Source organism: Aphis gossypii, chromosome 2 (genome assembly GCF_020184175.1).
Source record: "Aphis gossypii isolate Hap1 chromosome 2, ASM2018417v2, whole genome shotgun sequence".
In the NCBI taxonomy this organism is placed as follows: domain Eukaryota; kingdom Metazoa; phylum Arthropoda; class Insecta; order Hemiptera; family Aphididae; genus Aphis; species Aphis gossypii.
In genome coordinates, this window is record NC_065531.1 from 68,626,215 (window position 1) to 68,650,440 (window position 24,226).

General features: G+C 28.6%; 1 protein-coding gene and 1 long non-coding RNA gene across 5 annotated transcripts in view; one reads left to right on the forward strand and one right to left on the reverse strand.

Annotated features, from left to right (window-relative positions):
• LOC114126057 (uncharacterized) overlaps positions 1-24,226 on the reverse strand; it is a 57,221-nt gene that overhangs the window by 24,688 nt on the left and 8,307 nt on the right. Inside the window, exons 1-4 of one of the 4 annotated variants that reach the window (XM_027989931.2) lie at positions 22,306-22,425; positions 20,001-20,501; positions 11,967-12,094; positions 6,477-6,713 (exon numbers count right to left, since the gene is read on the reverse strand). In XM_027989931.2, coding sequence (XP_027845732.2) covers positions 6,477-6,713; positions 11,967-12,094; positions 20,001-20,163 — 528 coding nt within the window. In that variant the 5' untranslated portion in view covers positions 20,164-20,501; positions 22,306-22,425. Of the gene's footprint in view, positions 1-6,476; positions 6,714-11,966; positions 12,095-20,000; positions 20,502-20,594; positions 20,612-22,305; positions 22,426-24,226 lie in introns of those variants that run through there. The other 3 variants (XM_050201910.1, XM_027989933.2, XM_027989930.2) reach the window with 3 other exon arrangements.
• Positions 4,169-23,370, forward strand: LOC126550420 (uncharacterized). Its single transcript, XR_007604502.1, has 6 exons — positions 4,169-4,394; positions 6,306-6,754; positions 17,269-17,395; positions 17,764-17,961; positions 22,335-22,434; positions 23,095-23,370. It is a non-coding gene; the product is annotated as an uncharacterized LOC126550420 (long non-coding RNA).

Here is a 24,226-nt window from a genome sequence, read left to right on the forward strand (position 1 = left end):
ATAATCGAGACCTGCCGCGTCGACGCCGTAGTCGGCAGCCAAAAAAACCTAAACCAAATCGTATTCAATAATAATATTATTAGTAATAATAACACACAAACAGGTAGGACACTCGACGTTGACACACGTCAATGTGTGTGACGTACTAACGACGACAGGAGGAATTTCGGCGGTATCGCTTCGTTCGTATTACACACGACATACGCGTGTACGATTTATTGTTATGAGTACACGCGATGACGGTCGGTGTATTGCGACGAGAGCGTTGAGAGATTTACACTGCGAACACTGACAATCTTACCGTACGGATCGTTTGCTGCAGCGACGGTGCCGTGTCGTGTAAAATGACAATCTCGTGTTCGACGTGTGCACGACGGCGTAGTACGATGATTTAACGTGAAATATACAATATTATCCGATGAAAAACGATTTATTATTACTGCTGTGATTTTCTTCTCGTCGTCATCTGCGCGCGGACGCACCACAGCAGCTCGACTCCTCTATAGCAGACGATATCCCGACGGTCCACGACCATTACATAGTCTTAAAATATTGCATGTATACGTATTATTTTGTCACCCCGTATATTGTATTTGTGTTACGCGCGTTATACGAAGCGGTAAAGCGCAGACGACGGCGATTCCGATATTATATAATATTATTAAAAATATGATATTGCACCGGCCGTTTGCGCCACTGCGACGGCGCGACGCGCGCGTCATCCACGACGGCTATCGGCCGGACGGACGCGCGTTCCGAGCGATGACGCCGCCTCCTCGGTCGGCCGCCGAGTTCTAATCTTAGACCGCCCGGGCACCGGCCGTCTCGGGCTTAGCATCACCGTGTCATGGAACGTTAATACGTTATACATATTATCACAAATACGATGATGTTTTACCGTAAATCTGACAGCGGTGTGTTATTGGCATTCGATTTTCAGCGATGAAAGCAAAATTACTAGTGATTTCTAATGTTCTCAAACGATAATTTTACTGGATATCGGTTTGATTATCAAAATCAATTGGCATTAATTTTACGATACAATTGTGGGGGTTTTTTATGTACCTTTTTTTGGGGAGGGGGATCGTCTGTTCTAGTCTTGTATTACCTAATTGTGTTTATACGTAACACGAACGTCCTGCGTGGTAAAAAAATGTAAATGTATAAAACGTATTTAGAAATGATACAGCATTAAAATGATTTTGTTACCTACAAAAAGTGTTGAGTGTACCTACACCAGTTCATCTCCCCTGGCTAGACAATAGACAATCAATGAAAAGAAAAAAGTTTACGGTAAGAACTTTATTTTTTAAAAGTAGTGGCTGCAAGAATATGGGCTGAAATGTGGGCTCTCGCGTATTGTTTATATAATAATATACTATCAAAATTATTGTCTTTTTACAACCTCATCAATTCGACCAGTTACCACTTACACCTAGCCTTTCCACAGCGAACATCTGATTTCATTATCTTATGATCAAACAAATCAAACAAAGTAAAAAAAAATCTTAGAGCTCTTTGTTTTGTTAGATTTAATAATGATGGAAGTCTGGAGTATCATCACTATGACACAATTTCCTTTTGTACGTTACATATTAAACAGTTTACCCAACATAGTATGAGTATATTCACATTTATTGGTATAAATAGCCAAATAGGAATGCTTTAAAAATTGTACTTATGTGTCATAACTCATAATATCGCATATTAATATTATAGAACAGAAATGAATCTGTGACACACGTGCTTAAAGTGGAACGTTGGCCAAATATTAACGGTACGCGAACAAATTTTTATTTGATCGCTCCATAGTTGCATTTAATGAAAAAAATTTTTATATACACTCAATATTTACGTCAACAATTTTTTAAAAATATTTGTATTAAAATGTGTAAAATATTTTCTTACAACACAATATAAGCTTTAAATATTTTACAGTTAATGATTAGTGTTTTCTTGGCAGATTACGCATAATTAATTGTAGTCATCCTTAGTCATCATTGATCACTGTTGCATCAGACATCCACACCTAATTCAAGACTCAACCGTAGACAATGACAGGTACGTATCATGAACAGATCACTTATGCTCGCCATATGTATAACACTTAAGATATCATGTACCAAGGCATTATATCAAAATTCAAAACATTATGTGCTAAGTATAATGTATTATAAATATGTAAGCTACCATGCATGCTCTGAGTTGCGACACCTGAGAGGGTTTTAGCTCATTTTTTTCCATGTTTGCCTGAACGTGCTCAGAAACCTAAACAGATTCGGTCATCGTCGTCTTCGTCTCCGATGGGGGCGACTATAAATACACGCGAGCTAAAAAGAAAACGACGGTGCTCGTAAAACAGAATCAGCCGGAAAGGATAACGGCATAAACATTCCTCGCCGGTACAACTCCCCTCCCACGCTCTGAGCATTTCGGATTCGATTTATCCACTGCTGTCAAAAATTGTGGGAAGTACTTGGCTTTTCGACAAATATATGTGTGTTTGGTTTTATGATACCTATCCTATATGCTAGTAAAAAAGTAATTCGTTTACGTTTTGACCAGAAAAAAAAATACCGATCGATGAGTCTTAATAATAATACTAATATACTATATTACAATCGATTTTTTATTTACGAGTATACCGAGTGTTCTGAGTAGTGAGTACACCATACGTCCATACAATATTATAATAACTCAAAAATACTCATAAAATTTAAACTAGAACGAAAGACATGCACACATATTGAAAAACATTATTATAACATAACATTATAATGATTTCAGAATCTGCAAAGCGAAATGAGTAAACATTTCTCATTAATTTTTGTTTTTGTAATGATTTATTTAGATTAAGATTAAATAATATTTAACATTTGGAATTTGGTTTTTATTTTAGTTAACAAAAATTCCACTTACCTCGTTTGAAATGAATGCCTGAAAACGAGCAAAACATTTTACGAGAAACACTGCCAATAAATTGTCTATTTGAAGCTTACAAGGAAATCCAAAATATTTCTAGTTCTGTTGAGTTCATTTCATCAATTGCAGTCGTTTAAGAACACATTAAACTGCTGAATACAGAATAGATACTTTAATAATTATTTATATTTACATTTTATTTTAAATGTCTGTTTATTATTATTTTAATGTTCGTTAACATAAAGATAAGTTATTGACATAATCTGTTATAGGTAACTTACAATTCAATAAATAACTTCAAATTATACAGTGATTTTTTAATGTGTATTATCTATTAGTCGATATTTCTACAAGAAAATTTTAATTTTTTTTTTACTTAATTTTACACACTATTGTTATTTTCGATATGAGAAAATTTAAAAGAGTATAGGTAATGATTTTTGTAAGATGAAATATTTATACGTATTCATGTTTAATATTCTCGCGATATATATATTGTAATAAAATAATTTCATAAAAACAATAATGTTGATTGTTCTATAATATTAATTTATAATGTTAGGTTAGGCCGGAAAGTATAATGGAAGCATTAAACAGTATAAAGTTGTACGGACTATCACACATATTTTTCATTATTTTAATGCGAATATTAATAACATATTTATTTTATAATATACTTTGACAGACAGTTATTTTATTTCCATACAGAGTTGTGAGTTTAGTAAATTGTTTATATCATAATAGAACGACCATAAAAATAACTAAATTTTTAATACTTCCTAAATAGTTTCTTTTAAACAACAATTTATTTAATACTTACTTTGTTTTTAATTTTTAGTGAATAATTGATCAAGCATGTTACAGCCGTTATAGGTATAATTATTATTTATTACACATTGATTATTCTCTCGTTTTGATAATTTATAACTGAAGTTTAATACTCTAATACAATTAATATATACATGTAAACAAAACCCTTTTTCTGTTGATGACAACGTCCGTAAAGTTGGCACCCCTACATTTTGCTATCGACTTCAAACCAGCGCCAATATTTTGAAACTCGATTGCAACATTTACCACTTACTAGGTTACAAAAATATACCTAGTATCAACTACATACTTGGTATGAAACACATATTCCACTACAACTAAATACTAAGATTAATTACTGAGTATAGATAATAATAAGTAACAAAACTATCTCTAGTATAACAACAGCTGTATAAGTACATACTATGTTTGACACACGAACAATAATTATACACGAAAAGTGATTCATGAACCAAATATTATTACAAGTCAAGGTGCCAACTTCACTAAAGTAGTTAAATGTTGTTGGTTAATAGTTATTTAAATGTTTTTTCAGTCAATAAATTTATCAAAGTACTTATCAAATTTTAAATCACAAGAATATTATTATTTTAGAAAATGTTGAATTGCCGGCTCTAAATTTGATATTGAAATCTGTTAAAGTACGTAGGTATGTACATATAATATGAAAGATTTTAAAGTTTTGTATTGCAATTGAATTCCGATATATATATATATTTCTATGTTATTATACATTGTTGAATTCAGTAGATATAAATATGTCTTGTATCCTACATACATGGAATATGATCGTATATATATTTACCATACATTTTCAATTTAAAGTTGATTTTTTGTTTTATATTCGGATACAAGTCTTGAATTGAAGACTGAAAGAGGATAATGAGTGAATTTCGGTCAGCTTTAATAAATACATATATAATTATTTTAAAGTCAAAATGTGTTATTTTAACTTAATACATGTATAATAGTATGCAATTAGTTATTGGCACTGTTGGTTTCAGCAAAAGTTTTATAGTCTCCTATTAAATTTAACCTAAAGTCTAGTAATTCTCCTCTACGTACATGCAAGGAGTTGGCTAATTTAGGCGCGGTTACACCACAATAAAAACTGCGACGGGTGCCTTAATTTATGCTAAATTAAATACAATATGGATACGCGATTGTCGCTTAAGTGTTGAGGAACTTCCAATAGTTTATTGTAATATGCCAATAATTCTGTGAATATGTATCAGTATACACCATGCCAAAAAAATGTTTATGATTTTTAGTAGGAAGTTAACACTAAATAACGTTTTAAAGTTTACGCACTCGCGATATCAATGATTTATGGAATAAACATTATTGTGATATATTTAGGTGAGCAGAGTAAAATTATTCGTTTTACTCAATAAATTATTTTTACTCACTCACGCCCGACACCAACATACTATAATATTAGGCTGCTCTATTGCTCTGCCTCACTAGTACCTACGTACATGGTGCCACCATTATAGCAGGACTATAATAATGATAATATATTTCTCCCTTTTATTTTTATATATAATGTATTAATAAATTTCATATAATATTTTATATATAGTATTACAGGAAGCGTGTGTTCAATGCCATATAATCGTATTTATAGTCATATCTTACGTATCGGCTATATTTTATATGGCGTATTCATATTATCTGTGAAAAATCTTGGCATAATTTTTTTACATGGTCTGATTTATAGTGATCATATCGAATACAGAGTGATTGAATTCACAAAATCGTAAAACTTTATTAAACGTTATTTTTCTGAATTTGGTGATCACAAATTTTCATACGAATCTATATAGTAAAATATATTATTTCGGATTATGGTTCCATCATTTGAAGCCATTTCTCTTATTCGGAATGACTGTTAATTGAACGAGTTCAAAATCAATTTAGCTTTTATACCAAATTTCCCTTTGGAATACTATAATTACGGTTCAACTTGCACACAATTGGAGTAATTGGACATGCCCATTCGTCGTTCAGCTATGGATATATCATTGGTATATCATCTTTATCAATGGCCACAATGACTCTCGATAATTGGTTACATCATATCCACTTTAAAACCCTTCATCGTCATCACAGATCTCTCTCGCTTTTTTACGGCCCATCTCATAATTTAATTTTCCGAAATACTCAAACCTACTTAAAGCTATATGTCCTTATAAAATTATTATTCTGACTTCAATTACCTATCTTTCTGATCCACTAAACATGATTACTAAACTATTTTTCTATAATCTTAATATAGCGTTGCACAGGTTATTGAAAATTATCAACTTATTTTTTTTTCATATACCTATTAAGCATATACCTCATTTATTGACTTATTAGATTTAATTTAAGTATATCATCTATTATTATAAACTGAGTTTATGCTTCTTCCCTCTCATATTTAAATTTTATTATCATATAATTTTATACAACCGTTTTTTTAATAAAACTTTAAAACATTATTAAGTATTTTTAAATTTCACTATTGAAGTATTTACATAAATTAATTTTATAACTTTAATTATTTATAGAAATTCAAAACCACTGAAACAAAATTATTTAATTGGAAAAATTTAATCAGGAAAAAGATATTGGCAAGGAATAACCACGGTAAAACGAGCAAGTTATATCACCCGAAATATATATAGTATATAATTTAGGTTTTAAGGCAATTCTAAAAACGTATAATACATAAATCCTACCGGAGAGTTTAAATTCTGTGGTTCGACGTTTTTGTTGTCACCGGCTATGAACTCGTGACCTTCGGGTTTCTGGGTAAGTTCCTGATCGCCGACATCGTCATCTTCTTCAACCACAGTCTCCAACACAGCTACTGCGGTCGTATCAGTTGCAACTTCCGTTGGTTCTACCGTGATCACAGCTTCAATGTCATCGTTGTCGTCGTTTTCGTCCTCCTCCTCTTCTTCGTATTCCTGTAACTTCCATCCATGCACACCATTATTACTCTATCATGTTTTCGGTAAATATATCAGAATTAATTTCATAATTATAATTTATTACACGGTAATATAAAATAAATCTTAATTTTTCAGTGATGGATAAACTTTCTCCTCCTTACCAATGATTTTTGAAATAATTTTAATTTTTAATTATTATTAATTAATATTAATAACAAAAAGTAACATTAGTATAGATTTATATTATTTATCAAAATATATTATTTGTTTATTATTCACAATTTTCAAATAACACTAATGATCACTTCTATACATCGTAGGTCCTGGGAATCTTAATTATTACGAATTTATAGAAATTCATAAATCACTAATATAATTCATAGTAACTAAATAATAATAATTTATGATTTTGAATAGTCATCATTCCAAATTAGAAAATTTTTGCCATTCTATGATATACGTTTAGTTTATTTTCAATTGACAATTTAATGTAATGTATGTCATATAATAATCTATTATTGGACCTGAGATTATTATAATTTTGCTATTTATACCTAAAAAATCAGCAATCGTTATTTGCCAATTTAAAATCTTCAGAAAAATATGCTTCTTATTTTTTTTTTTTTTGATATATTATTCGTACAAGTATTTTTTATTTATTTATTTATTTATTTTTTTTTTTTTTGTCAAAAATTATAACTATCAACCAAATATTGAAATTTTTCAATCAAAATAATTTTCCTGGATGACATTATTAACAGAGTAAAATTTAAGTAGCAGTAGAAACGATACAATCGAATATACTGGTTGCCCTATACGCCTCCTCCAACTGATGCTTAGGTTTAAGTATTATTGCGCCTATTGTTTAAAAATAAATCAAGTTTTAGGTATTGTATTATAATATTAATATAATATATGGTTGCCGGTTGGTAAATTAAAATTGTATTATACTATAAGTTATAATACGTAATTGCTAATATATTATACTATTATAGTACCTATTACGTACAATTTATATTTCGCAGTGGTGAGTTCTCGATAATCCAATCCACGCGATGTTTGTTATCTTGCGGAATGGCGTATATATAAATCATAAAGTAATAAGTACATTTATAGGTTTGTTGTTCAAATAATATGTAGAAATCTCTGTAGGTATACTAAATCGATATAACGTGAACTTAATCGTGTAAACATTTAAAGAGAACACAAGTCACAGTATGTACTACCATGATAATATGCGATGCACGCGCGAGACTGCATCTCTCACAAATATCAGACTGACATAATAAAACGTAGTGTCTTAATATTATTGTTATATTATATATACGAATCGGAGGGGACGTTGTTTTGAGTGGATTTTGTATATTATTACTTAAATGATTTCAAACAGCATGCAGCAGACTTTTTTGTACATATACCAGTGGCTATACTTTAGATATCTATAATATACGAGAGCAATGTTGGACGCGCGCAAAGCCTGCTACAGCGATTTAACGACTTGAAAACATTTTACATGTATACATATATACAGGGTGATTTACCAAGCTTGTTTATTACCATTTTTCGTTTAATAATAGATTTATTCAAATTTAGGTTTTTTTTTTGGAATTTTTAAGTATATTTAAAGGCCATATTTTCCAAATTGTTGATATTTTCGTACTACTTAATGAATGTTTATAGTGATATAAACGTTTTTTTTTCATATGAGAATCTCTATAGTTTGTAAAAATATAAAATAGATTTAATGCTGGAGTTATAGTATTTATTATATTTGGATTATTTAAGCTCATATAATCATTGATAGATCAAATATTAATTAGTAAAATTTTAAAATCGCCAAAGCCCCTATATATTCCTATCCCATTATTTACATGAACCTGATCTTTAGTGTATACAAATTTAAATAACTCAAAAATCATTCATTCGAATTTGTGATATAATAATTTAATACGTCAATATTTTCGCATAAATAATCGGCTTAATAATTTAAAGTACAAAAGTAAGTTTTCATTTTAAAAATAAAAATGTGTAACCCCATAGGGTAATCCAAAAGTGGTATAAAAATCTCAAGAAATTGGAACTGTAGTATTTAAAAATATTTCAAAATTTTAAAACGTTAGATTTTGAATAACTGCATTATTGAAGAAAAATGGGTGAATGTGGTTGGTGAATACACCCTATATATAAGACGTTGTAACGATTTCTATTACGTAATTTCTTTAGAAATAGAAGACGGACATCGTTACTGATGGTCACTAACGTAGTCATAGAAATAGGACATACTACGTGTTTTTCTTTTTAACTTTGGGTCTGTTAATAAATTTCGCATTAATTCAAAAATATATTTTTTTTTATTGTTATTGCATCTTTGAGAAAAAATAATTTATCCACTCAAACCGTTAGATAGCGCTCGCATACCATTATATTACTAAAGTCCAGATATTTTAGAATGCGGAGAAAATATAATTTAAAGATTGATTAATATAATGATATTATACTTATATATGTATTTGAAATACTTTAATATCCATCTATAAAATGTAATTGCTACCTAAATATATATAAAATTAACTCAAAGCCATATACTTATACAGTTAATTATAATCGATAAATTATTGCTTTATTGTTTTTGCATAGAAAATGTTTAGAAAAAAAAAGAAAAAAATAACTTTAAACCCATTGGCCGTTACTATATGATATATCTATAAAATAATTAATATTAAAATAATATGCGTATTAGCATTTGGCAGTTAAAAAAGAATCATACTCTTGTTCACATACTCTTGTACGTTTATTAAATTAAAAAAGAAATAACTTAGTTTTGTCTAAACCACTTTTTTGTTTACAGCTATCTAATATCAAATGTATAGGTTTATATATAGGTAGTTATATTAAATTAAATAACAATTATTATTATTTTTATACTTATTTAAAAATTAACATGAAATATTAATGTTTATTTTAGCAGTATTATTATTATAAAATAAATCCAAAATTGATATAACATAATAATAAATTTATAACTTTTCACACTGTTGCAAGAGGTCAGAATGTTTTAAGTTATAACTAATTAATAATTATAAATACAACTTAGGACTTTTAATAAGTAATACTATAATAACATGTTATTAAATTATAAAATGTTCATGTTTATATTTTTTACAATTTTTTTTTTTTACAATCAAAAATTTAATTAAGTGAATATTGGTTTGTTTACTGAATATATTTAGTTGTTATTGACCCATATCTATCATCTATGTTTGAAACTATGAATTAATAGCTTTATTTATATAATTATTTAATAGGTTTTTTTTAATTGCATAAAAGGTATATATAGTATAATGTATATGTTATTTGTAAACAAATATGTAGAATTTTTGTCAGTGAACATAAATCATAATGATCTAAAGCAAATATTATTTGGAATTTATTATCATTTTTATAATAGTGAAAAAAAAATTCAAATACCCTCGACAATAGCACAGGTATTGTACCTAGATAACTCATAATTTACCAAATTCAAATAGTATACATAATAAATTATAACCAATTATTTTTTAGTCAATCACATACATTTTGAAATCAATATTTATTATAATTAAAGTAAACTCATATTTATTAGGTAAAAATAAATTATTTTTATAATGGTAGTATAATATGAACATGTTTAATTTTAACCTTAAATTATTTATATTTATTATAGTTATATACATAATGTATACTCTTTTTAGTACCACTTTGATATTTTATATTTTATATACTTATGTTGAATTTAAAAGTATAAAAACTATTAATCAGTTATTATTATAGTATATTTCAATAATGAATCGTAAATTGAATCTCACTATTCATTTTTTAAAAGATATTATGACTTCACCGTATATATTTTAATACCCGTATAAGAAGTTAATGGTAGCATAAATCAACTTTGTGTAACTAACAGTGAGATAGCTTTTGAGCTTGAAATAAGATCTATTAACTAAAATGAATATAATGATAAAAAGCTCTCACGAGAATTCCAAAGGTTATCTTTTTGTAAGAAAATATAAAAGAATTTTATGTAATTTCATCATTATTAATATGCATACTTTCTTATATTTAATACAAACATAAGGCATGATTTCGCCATTGTACACTATAGCGCAAGAGCCAGGAGTAGGCACATATAATTAATAAATTTTATTTTATGTATTGTAATTTAATATTATTATACACGCAGCTATACATAATATATAAATATTTTATAAAAAAAAACTGAAGAACTTTGAAAAAAAACTGTTGTAGGTAATAATTAGATATCCTCATAGCCAAGATAGCAATTATTATTTATTGACCACGGAGATAGTCATCATCCAATATCACTAAGAATATTGCTTCTTTTTTCTTTCTTTTTTTATATTGCTAATAAGTAATTTATTTTACTGTTGGTAATATACTTGGATAAATAAAATTAATTTTAACTAAAAAAATTGCATTTAAAAATATCATTATGAAATTAAAGTTTAATAATATACGTAAAAGTTAAAACGTATAATGTTCTTGAACTATAATAAAATAATAAATATTGTTATTAAAAAAAAAAAAAAATCGTCCAAATTCAAACTTAAAATATTTATAAAAAAAAAATCATTCGTATTATACATTTTATTAGATTTTTTGTTTTGGTGTGAACAACTTATTAAGAACTTTGTGTTTAATTTTTATAATTTAGCTAATTATTTTTATCTTCAGCTATAAAAATTGAGTACTTCATAAATTTTCAATAGCACAAATAATTTATAAATTTTCGTGAGTTTGGAAAATTTCCGTTAAAAATAATTTAAAATACTAATAAATTAATATTTGTTATCAATACTATTTGAATTGATTTTACTAAGACCTGATTATAAAAAGAAAAATAATATTTAAAACTTACAAATTACACAATAATATTGTAGACTGTAGTATTTTTAATAGATAAAGTTATTTTGTACTATAGTATATTATTTTAGTTGTATAGAAGTATAAAATTAGTACTTACTAGTATCTTACGATTTCATAAATTTGAACTTAGGTTATATATAATAATCTGAATAACCTTGTAAATATCTTATTAAAAATTGAATAATTATATCCAATTATAAAACATTATGAAAAGTTGGATTGTAAAATAGGACTGACTCATTAAGAATCTTTTTTTTTTTATTATTCATTAAATCACTAACAGAACATGATTGATTTTATTCTACTGTCTACATTTAATACATTATTAAGTTCATAAATGTATAATTTCACCTCTTCGTTTTCTGATTGTTCCCGGCTTTTTACATAATTTTCCAATCGTTCGTATTCTTCTCTTAAATTCCATATCTCCCTTTTCAGTTGTTCATTTTCCCGGCGTAACTTTTTTATGTAATTTTGACCTGTAAAAAATGATTTATAAGTTGAATTTTATATTTCATTATAAAATTCTAAAACAAACTGTATACTTGAAAGCTTGAAATCATAATTAATATATTATATTGCATGCATAACAGAGAAATGTTTTATATTTTTTTTATTAAATATTAAAATAATTATTGATACATAAAAACATTTAAAACATATTTCTTATATAATAATATATTGTATAATAAAAACCATGTTTTTATCATTTCCAATGCTGTTGAGTTAAGATAAATTAGTTTTATATTTATTCATGTAGACTTTATTTTTCAGATTTACTTTTTCAATAAAAATAGGTTTTTTTTAGTCAAATAATGTCCCACCAAATGTTAAAAGCAATATCGTCCACCAAAACAGCTGCTATATTATGTTTTCAGCTCATTCAAATAACAACCCACGCGAGAAACTATGTTTTTTTTTACAGACGATTGATTTTATTTTTAAATCACTTGTACATATTTTCAATTTTTTATTTATAAAACGTGTTATTTCAACGATAAAATATACTATATGAGCATAAATAATAATATTTCTTTAGTCCGCAATGTTTTCGGAAAGTTAACTTTTTCGACATATAAAAATAAATATTATAGGTAATATCAACATTTATTTGTTGTCACACGTATCAATACTTAAGTAGTACGTATAGTTGTAGGTAAAATGACGTATTATATTATATTGTTTTATGAAAGTTTGTTTTTAATTTATAAGATATTTTTATATCAATTATGTTTAATAGCACTTTAAGAAACACTATGGAATACATTATCAATACACAAGATGTTATTGACTCTAAATATTTAATCAAATTGTGGTAATATACATAATAATATTAATATTATAAACTTCAAATTAAAGATTGTAATTATTTTACTCACTGGTTAAAAAAATCGAATAGGCAAGCTATGCATATTGCATATAACCATGAACGCATTATAATATGTGTATACTGTAGAATCTAGGACGTTTCCCCCGTGCTTTTTCACCGCCGATACAATGGACGTTTCCTCCCCGAACGGGACAATTTTCCCCCGGACAAAAAATAAATGAACATTAGGCAATAATAATATAAAATGCAAATAAATAAATGTATAAATAATTAAATTAATATATAAATATAATTGTGTATAAATGTACAGTTTACAAAATACAAAATATCATAACACTGTTGATATTAAAATAAAAAATTAAACAATGAAAATCAAAAATATGACGGAATATAATAAAACTATTGATAAAAAATAAGAAATAATATAATTATTGATCTATAAGTTAAAATTTTTATTGAAGCACTTGAGTAGTTGAACGGCTCATCTGTAGATGAGCTTCAATAAAAAGCAAAATATACTTGGACGATTAATTCGCACTAGTGTTGCAGATTTATTATTTCACCCTACCAAAATATTGTTTGTTTTATTAACAAATTGTGAAAAATGCTATACAAACTAAGAAAATGCATTAAAATCGTAAAAATTTCTGTAAATTATCAATATCATATATTAAGATGATCGTATATTTCTGGTAAAACCAAAGTACCTGTTTTAAATTATTATGTAAAAATATATATAATATATTGATTTGGGGAGAAAACGTCTCGGTCCGGGGGGGGGGGGGGTAAATGTCCAGTACCGCTAAAATTCCGGGGGGGGGAGGCACAGGGGGGAACGTCTATATACCATACTGTATTATACATTTTTATAATAATTTAATATCGTAATAAATATTAATATGTATATTTTTATTTTTCGTGTTTCTTGAGCGATATAAATTTAATAACAACACGGTGTACACAGATCTGTCTACATTTATTATTTGGTTTGACCTAGTAGCCTCGAAATTATTATGTATGTATATTATATAGAGTGTGTAGGAAAGATTTATGTACGAGACAAATAATATAGTAGAATCGCATTATCTACTCATCCAACATTCAACGGCTTCTCTGCATTCTTTTTATTTAAATCGTCTAAAAAAGACTTTATATTCTATGTGATATGTTGCATAACTTTTTTGAAGACTATTAAATAACGCGGAATACTCAATACACGAACACTTTACCTAAAATAGGTTTTGGCACCACTGGTTAAACCTTAACTTCCCCATTGTAGAACTCGTATAGGTTAAACAAAGTCTATAGAATTATAGAGATACCTAATACCATGACCAGCGGTGTTTTAGAATCTTAGATATTTATAAATTAAATAAATTAGGTCAAGCCAACTTTAATAATAATATATTTCGTATCATATATTATTAAAATATTGTATTATATCCTCAGCAGATACGTAACTTTATTGGTGTGATTCATAACCAATATTTTATTCTGCTGGAATGTAGATGCATGAAGGATTATGTATTAACAATATTGTTATAATTAAGGCGTTGTTGATGGAGTATATTAGTATATAATAAGAAATAGTTTATAGGATTTTTGGAACAATATGGTCATAAATTATAATTTATAGCTACCGTGCGGTGTTGATTAGACTATAATTATTATTATTTTAACAAGTTGAGTTTGTATATATTATTTTAATTTATTTGGATTTAATACGTGTGGATGTGCGCGACAGAATGTCAACGAATCGGTTTAAAGTTTTAATAAATACTATTTATAGTCAGCTTCACCGTGATATTCAATATTATCATGTTGGGTGTTGATACTTGATATTATTTATACTGTGGGCTGTAGCATGTGTGGGGCTAATGTGCGCCTCTCGTATACGTATAATTGCGTATGAAAATATAACAATGTTATAGCGTTACGCTGTACAATAGAAAACAAAATATTGAATATTTGAGTTGCGCAAGTGTTGTTTTGCTTATAAATTCGAATGCTTATATTTTGTCATATAACATTATCATATATGTAGCCACTTAGTATTACAAGTACAAATCTGCTGATAAATTGAGTCGTTGAAATAGTGTAATTTTGTATAGCTAGTCTGTGAAATATCGGATGAGTATAAAAACTACAACACTAAAAACTAGTCATTAGAGCTTGAACTAGGGAGCCACTAAGATTGTTTCGAGATGTTTTTTTTTTTTGAATTATTATTTTTACTCGTCGACTCACCGAACCCATATAATGAAGTCTATCACTTGGACTTACACCCTCATATGGTTGGTATTATTTTTATACAATATGAAATATGAGTAGGTAATGCACAATTAATTTCACAAAAATACGCTAAGATAAATTTTCCAAAACAAATTAAACATTTTTGAACAACCGCATTAGTGCAGTAACGCAGCGTCAGGATTTTTTTCAGAGAGTGCAGGTAATCTTTAATATTCGATTACCGTAAAAGGAAAATGATGAAGAATTAATTTTCTAAATCAAAATAGAATTGCCAAACTTCACTCCTTATCTAAATCAAAATTATAAAATTATACTTGGATTTAAAAACGTTATTGTTCGTATTGCACCAAATACAATCATTCTAATATCGATATTATAAATATTTATTTTAGTTGATAACCATAAATGTGTGTGATGTGTGTCAATCGATTTAGTATTGCAGCAATACGACGTTAGTCAGATAGAAATGAACATAAATATACATATTTTTATATTATTATTTTAAAATTGTAGCTTTTTTTTTTTGAAAAAAGTGCTCAACTTTATAACATTGTATATTCATTTTTAAAAATTGACATATTTTTAATTTTTAATTTCGTAGATTATTATAACTGATAATTATTTTAATAAAAACAACAAATTTTATGAGTAATAGCCACTATAGAGTTACATAGAACTCACGAATCTAATTCACTTCTCATCAGTCATCATCAAAGAATACTGGCCAACAAATGCAACACATCCAAGAAATACTTACAATAAGCTTTGATAAAAATACACTTAAGCACGGAAAATATTTTCTAGTCTATCCTCACCTCCAACATACACTTAACAAAGAAAAAGCCAAAAAGCCGAAGTAATATAATTATATTTCTATGTTATGTCAAATATTATAAATAATTATAAATAACGTTGTTTTGTTTTTCCTGCATATCTAATTTAAAATCGGAGATTTTTGCAGCATTAATAGATCAATAATTAAAATAAATAAATAAATGTTTGATATTAAAAATACACATTGATCTTTCGACCGTCGCCGGTGACTGATATTCTATAAAATAAGTTTCATGTTTTTATATTTTAAAATAATTTAAAAAAATTGCAATTTATTCCAACGAATCTAAAGATTATCTATATTTTTTAATTTCACTATACTTCTAGATTCTAGTATATAGATCTATACAGGAGGCCTAACTGGCTTGCCTCTCTTCAAAATATCAGATGACTATTTTTTTACGGATAAGGTTGAATCGTTTTAATTTAATATTTTTTAATTACATTTGGGACAGAAAAAGATAATATTCGAATAATACTAAAAAAAAGTGACGTCCATCAAGTTGACAGCATTTTCAACCCCATCTAGATCCATGCTCTATAATTATAATAATATTTTAATCATGAGTTAAGACTCGCAATTAGTACTGACGAAAAAGCTTTTATTTTTAAAAAACGCAATGAGATGTTCAGATAAATATTTAAATTTTTTCTATCATGTATGTTTTTATTTGGTTTATAAATTAATTATTGTATGTTAACATTGTTAACATATTATATTAAAAGCAATAAAAGCTATATTATGTATTTCTGGATTCTATTATTATTATCACTATATAACATGTTTTTTTATGATTATTAATTTATACTTTATAGGTATTTAAATATTTTTGTAATTTCATATTAACTACCTATTAGGCGATTGATATATCATTTTTATCTTATTTATAATATTCAAAGTGCTTAATTTCTTTTAAATACCTTAATCGATTTAATAATACATTTTTAATGAATATGAAGAGACAAAAAATATACTATTGAACAAAATTCGATTTCTTTATAAGGGGTTACGATATTTCCCTCCTTTAAGAAAGCTGATATTACATCACTGACTGAGGGTGTCTTATCCCTCGCCGTACGTCCCTCGAAATCATATTTTTACGAGGATTTAATATTCGTATAGGGATTTGATCGGTGTTACGAGTATGCGTATGACACATTTTTTAAATTATGTTTTATATTTTTTTGTCACGCCTTCATCGAAAGTATTTTTTTTTTTTTTTGTTGATATCGCAGTTGAAGCGTTGGAAAATTGCTTTTTCCACCCACTACAACGAATAGTTGGCGGTTGGAAGTGTATACTGTCCTAATCAGATAAATGTATATGAAAGTATCGATATGTTTTGTCTAACATAACAAACTGGTATGTGGTTTTTTCCTATTCTATGTGAAACAGTTTGGTTAATGGCTAATTTTTACAGAGTTTAACAGTAACCCTGACAAATAAAATAACTGGTTCAAATTAATATTTTATTTTTAAATACAAAAATTAAAAATTTTAAATTTGATTACATTTTAGGAAACAATTTAAAATACCAAATATATTAATCTAATGTTTAGAAAAATTTGAATGCAAAAACGTTTACTAAAGTCAAGTAGCTTGTTTTTTATAATTTTTAAAAATATCAATATTTTTTTGGAGTAAATTAATTTGAAACGTAATACATTTTTTCAATATATTATTTTTAAGAATATTCCAATATGAGCTAATCTAAAACATAATTTTTTCAGATTTTTCTGTTACACCAAAAGATGAATTATCGTATCGATGAGGCGCTAATCTGGGGTATTTGAGAGGAGTAACAAAAATTATTATTCATGGCTCATTTGTAAAAGCAATATCAATCTGGGGAGAGATGTTCAGTAGCCTAAGTTATTGACACCATGTGCAAACTATTGACGATTGGATGACTGGCGTCTATAACAAATGTATGTATGATATTTCCTTTTCATTTTATAAAGTTTAACCTAAAATTGTATAAAAACTAGTAAATGAAACAATTATTAATTATTTCAATAGTTTAATACGTCTATTAAGTCAAATGTTAAGAATTTTAACTTTTAAAGCTTACATAAAATTTAATTGCTAATTACTATATCAATTAAAATATAAGTAAACTGCTCATATAGATATACGTATTATAGATCATACAATTTTTGAAAAGCTTGAGTTAATATTCCAAAACTCAATCCCCTCCCCCGAATCGCGTACAGATGGGTGACTTGAAAATATCGACTAAAAACGTGTCCTCGATAAATAAAATTTTCTCGCATGACATTGTTTTCCTTGGCCCTCGATCGCGGATGGCGCCGCACACGTCGCGCGCAACTGAAATAGCCGTCACTTGTCGCCCCCGGGCCACACAATCGACTGTTTTTTATACGGTGTGGCGCGTTAATTATTTTAATTTTCGACGACGGTGGTATTTACTGTCGTGTCACTGTCGACGATTACTCGTAAGCGGCGGGGGACATGAAAATGTCATTTGCTCGAGACACATGCGGGAGCGTGCGATGAGCATTTTGGCAAACGATCACACGCTTTTTTGCGGTTTACACAAATATAATATATTATTCGCAGAGCCCGCGACCAATCGACCAAACGCCATGCCGCCGCGGCCCAGCAAACGTCGCGTGACGCGAATTCGCACGTAGTAGTATATCGCCGTGGCATATTACCACAAAACACACGTCATCCGTCCGGAACTATGATAGTGCACCTGTACCATAATATTAATAATAATTGCAATCGGAGTATGTGTGTTATTCGCGACGACCGCGACCGTGGTTCCGGGAAAACAACCGCTGTTTATATATATGAATATAACAGAATATTATACAATATCATAATATATTATATATTTTGATGGCCGTGGCACATAAATTATTCGCAAGCAGTACGCAGTTAAAAGCGGTGTTGGCGGTCGTCGACGAGCGATCCGCGGTCTGTACGACCGACTAAATACCTGCAGCTACCGACAATAATAGTATTGTGAAATACCGTCGTTCTGTACGATATTAATATTATTACCATATTATCATAATGTATATCGTGTACTCCTAGTATTCGCGGATTATTTCATATTCATAACTATATTTATTATTCTTTTCATTTTTTTATCAATATAAGTGGAAGTCGTCGTATTTTATAAACTCACGGTTTTAAACATATTTTAAATCGAGTATGACTTTCTATGCATAAAAAATCATTTCATATTTTATTATTCATCCTGTTATTTGCATAATTCTTTTTTATTTATATTTAATCATAATATTATATTGTGCGTTGCAATCGATGTTCTTATAATATTGCTATATTTTTGTTGATTTTATAATATAGTTCCAAGTATATTTTTACATAATCATGGTTGGTTATAGGTGTATTCGCAAAATGATATCAATTATTTTCTCATACCTGTCTAATATACTTTTGTATTTTTGTAAACACTCAAATATCGGTTAACACATCTATACTTTCACGCTCATCTGTCAGTCAGTCGATTATTTATGCCTCGTATTTTTCATTGTTTCTCCACATACACTATATGTACATTGTACATATCTACACATCGTTTGTAAACGAAAGTTCAACTTCGAATAACATACACGACATACCGTAGCTGTGACTTATGGTAATCGGTAAAGATACCCTTGGAAGAAATATCCACGGAAAAATACCCGGTAAAAACCTAACCTGTAATATCTATTTATTAATATGTATATACTATATAGTGTGTATATCGACTGCTGTCTACAGTATCAATCGCAATAGATAATAATATTTATATAAATTATATTAAAAGTCAATTTGTCCATTTCCTCTTACCACTGGAAAAATCACCCTACGGTGCTTCAACGGTTCTGCCACTAAACTTAAGTACCTACTAACACAATGCTCTATCGTAATACGACATAATATTATTTTGGGCTCAGCCGCGATACACACAATTAATATAATATCATAATACCTTTTTCGACTTCGGCGTTGATGTTGATGGTGCGCAACCGAAGCTCCTCGTTCTCGTAAAGCATTCCCCTGGACGCGCTTCTGTCCAACGTCCGGTTCGGCTTGAGGGTGGCGTCGCGGCGACGGGACCGCAACATGGACGACGTGCCTGCAGGCGGAGCCATACCGCCGCCCAGCAAGCCGAATACCACATCGGCTAACCTCACACTACTGCACAACTCGACCGGCCGTCAAACTGCAGCTGCAGTCGGCCTGCACTCCCGCGAGACCGCGACACGTCGTATCGTAGTCACTGTATATAATGTAATACACGTGCGCGATGATTTTTGGTGCGGTGCGAACCGTTTGCGATGACTTTTGATGCGATGCGAACCGTTTACGAGCGTGGTTTATCGACCACAGCGAGTTTGTGTTTGTATGACGTTGTCGCTGCTACGATCAAAATATATAATATTATATCGTGGTACAGAGTGAAAACTCGTCGATCCGCTTTTGCGTTACCCTGTTGTCAAAAAAAAAAAAAATGGTTTTATAATTATATTGCTGTTATGACGGAACTCGTGTGTTTTTGAGTATAAAAAAACTAATTGCTTACGATTCTTTCCGATATTTTTTACCAAAGGCTTTTTCTTAAACAAACTAAAATCAACACAATTATACTGTATACCTATTATATATACTACCAAACTATATAGTCTAGTGGACTATGGACATTTCGTGAGTTGACCCCTCCACCCTTTAATTTATATTCTTCATCATAATCTAGAATCTAGATTATTAATATTTATGCGTCAAAATGTTCATACAAATATATTCATTATTACTGTCGTGTTGTATGACACACACACACACACAATTCGTAAAACGGACATTTTCGCATTGCGATTTCATTTTGTATTTATTTGAAATTGTGTTTTCATAATTGGGTACGGTAGAACTGCGTATTGCGTGTATCAATTAATAATCTGCTTTAGATTATGAAATAAAAAACGCAGTCTACCACTATTGTCGTTAATAAGCAAATAAAAAAATTACCATTGTAAAAATTAGATTTTATTTTCGAAAAAAAATGTGTAATAGCTTATAAGTTATAACTATAGCGCAGTCCATTTTTTATAATTTTTACAACAAAATCGCGTGACACAATCACAAGTGTTTGATTAATCACAACTGAAGCGTAGGTAAATACATTGCATATATTTTATAGAGTTCCGGAACGGATGTAATGGTATTCCGAGATAATCGTCGATTGCCGATTGATTGAAACAAATATTGAGATAAAATGTGATTATGAAATGCACGACGAAATTCGTTAACGCGTTAAACCGTACACAAGCTACGTCCATACGAGTGCTTACACTTTCAGTATTTACTATTAACTATATTAACTATATCATTGCGTATGCATTCGAACGACAACACGACAGAGGCGGTTCTAGGACTTAATAAATTTCGAATGAGCACGAATAAGTGAACCATTGGTGCAATCTAAAATCCTTAATCTCCATTTTTTTTTTTATTACAAACATTTTTTTAGCCTTACAATACAAACCATGAAAATAAAGATTTTTTTTATTTAAATAAAATTGAATATACTTTATGTTGAATATATTATTTTATTAATATTATATCAAACAATAATTTTGTACCTACAATTAAAACAGTATGGGAAATTAAGTCAATGTGTATACTGTATAATGTATATTATATTAGTAAATAACGGATAAATTTTAAAATAAAAAAATTTCTAAACAAAGAGTAAAATAAACGATAAAAATTAAACTAATAAAATAATTTAATTTTTTCTATAGATAATCATCCGTTATTTTACTTATAACAATGAGTCAACGAGTGACACCCGATGTTAAGCTTTTAAACGGGTGTTGGACATAAAAAAATTTGATACTGACATCTGTCCACCCTGTCGCGTATACTAGAACCGTCACGACGAACGTCGGCGAAAAGCGGCTTATTGCCGTGGGCGTCGAGGCAAGACTCGCGTTCGCGACCAGGAAAATTCGCGTACTCGGCGCGCGACGCTCGTCGACCGCCCGAATGACATAAAATACCAAATAAAATAGTAGTAAATCATATTGCACGGGAACTTACAACTACGACTACGATAATAATATCTACATAGTGCGCGAGCATTAACATACAACAGTAATTGATATTTTGACTTTTCATAATAAAATAATATTATTTTTGGCATTACCTATTTATAATCAAGACATCATTACATTATTACATGATCACTGCAGTATTATTTTGCATTAATATTATGCATCGTCAAAAAATATATTTACCAACAGTTATTATGGTTGTTTCGTTTTAGTTTACGAAAAATACGGCGTTCATTTCCATATTGAAATATCTACAAGTGTTGCTGTTCATCCCATCGTCCCGAGAGTACGAGACCTGCTGCAGTGTTGTAGGTTAGTCAATTTTTAACAGTCTATCGAAGTTTAACGATGGCTCCAGAAATAAACCAGATAAAGTCTTTACACGTGATAGTGCTACTTATGATAACCCCACTTATAACTCAGTATTACCAATGTAAACTATAACGTTTTATAATATTGTTCCTTAATCTTTGTGATGAATGCAAGTAGCACATTGTACAAACGTTGAAGGAGATTGACATAATATTATTTTTGTGAATTAAATCGACCAAAATGACCTATTATGGGTAAAATTGTTGATGGTGGATACTGTATTGATATATTAATAATTTGATAATAGATAATGTAGTGAAGTTGTGATGATAAATTAGATACAATATTAGACTTAAGTTTATAAGAAATGCCTTTCATAAACTGAAGTTAGAAAGTTAGAGTAGGGGATGGAAAGACTCTGTCTAAATGGTTATTATAAACTATATTATCTCTGACATACACGTCATAAACTCTAACAATCTATACCCACATACCGTAGTATGAATTGAAAATAATTTTATCAAATAATGATTTTAAGTATTTGTTACTATATAACAACTGAGATTTATCTATGTTGTCAAATTTCAACACTACCGTGATAGTGAACCTAAAAATATTACTTACCTAAAAGTGTTGTTATTGCATCTATGTCATTTTCAGACCATCAGGATTACGTAATATTTCAATATTCAATGAAATCGATTAATTAGTTCAAGAGAAGATAACTTTAATAACTTGAAGTTCAAATGGAGGATAGAAGTGAACCACTACTACTCCCGTTCAATTATTATAATACCGTATGTAGGACGTAGGTATATAATTATTGTTAAATATACCTATAGGCTATAACAATACAAACTTCGCGCGTCGCGTGCAGAGTTATTTCAATACAGATGCAGCTAATATTTTTATAAGCCCATTATAATATATTATATATTTATTTCTAAAATAAATATTACATTTTATAATATAATTATTTTAATATATTGTTAATCTTGGCTCGTATATTGAATATAATATATATTATATATATTATTGATTTAATACTGTAGTCTGTAGGCCAATCAACAGATATTCAACATACTCGTAGATATTCAGCACCCAGGCCCTGATTTATTAATTCATCGGTTAAATGTAATTTAAAATTATATCATAATAATTATGTTAATTAATCGTTTATATTCTACTTCTATTAACTTCAATACTATATACCCAATATACAATTTATGCACAAAATAATTATTTAACATTTAATACATAAATATTATCGGTAGTTGAATCAAGAAATAAAATATTATTTTTTTCTAATCTGAATACTGTGCGTAAACGCCGTAAACACATTTCTAATAAGAATTGTTAACTTCTCAATTTATTGGAAAGGTAGCCTTGGTCTATTTTGGTCGGTCCTATACCATGTCTTAAATGGCTCTTTCGAGCAGGGGCAGTAAGCGCATACTCTGCTGCACCTTTATGTGCATCTCGCACGCCTAAAATGTAGGGAACTGTATCACACGACGACAACAATAATATCTACAGATATGTGACTTATTGCACATATTATATATCTTAAACAAAAAGTATTTTTGTAATGTTGTATTTTATAGAATTATAACATTTTTTTGTTTTTGAGCATGTTGAGAATAGTAAATACTACAATTTTATTAAACCGCATATAATAATAATATGTATAATTTTTTTTTTTTTGTTTATAAAAGACATTTACAATTAGAGTACACAACATTATTACAAAAAAAAAAACAAATTAGTCAACGTTTGTATAAGACTTTAAAAA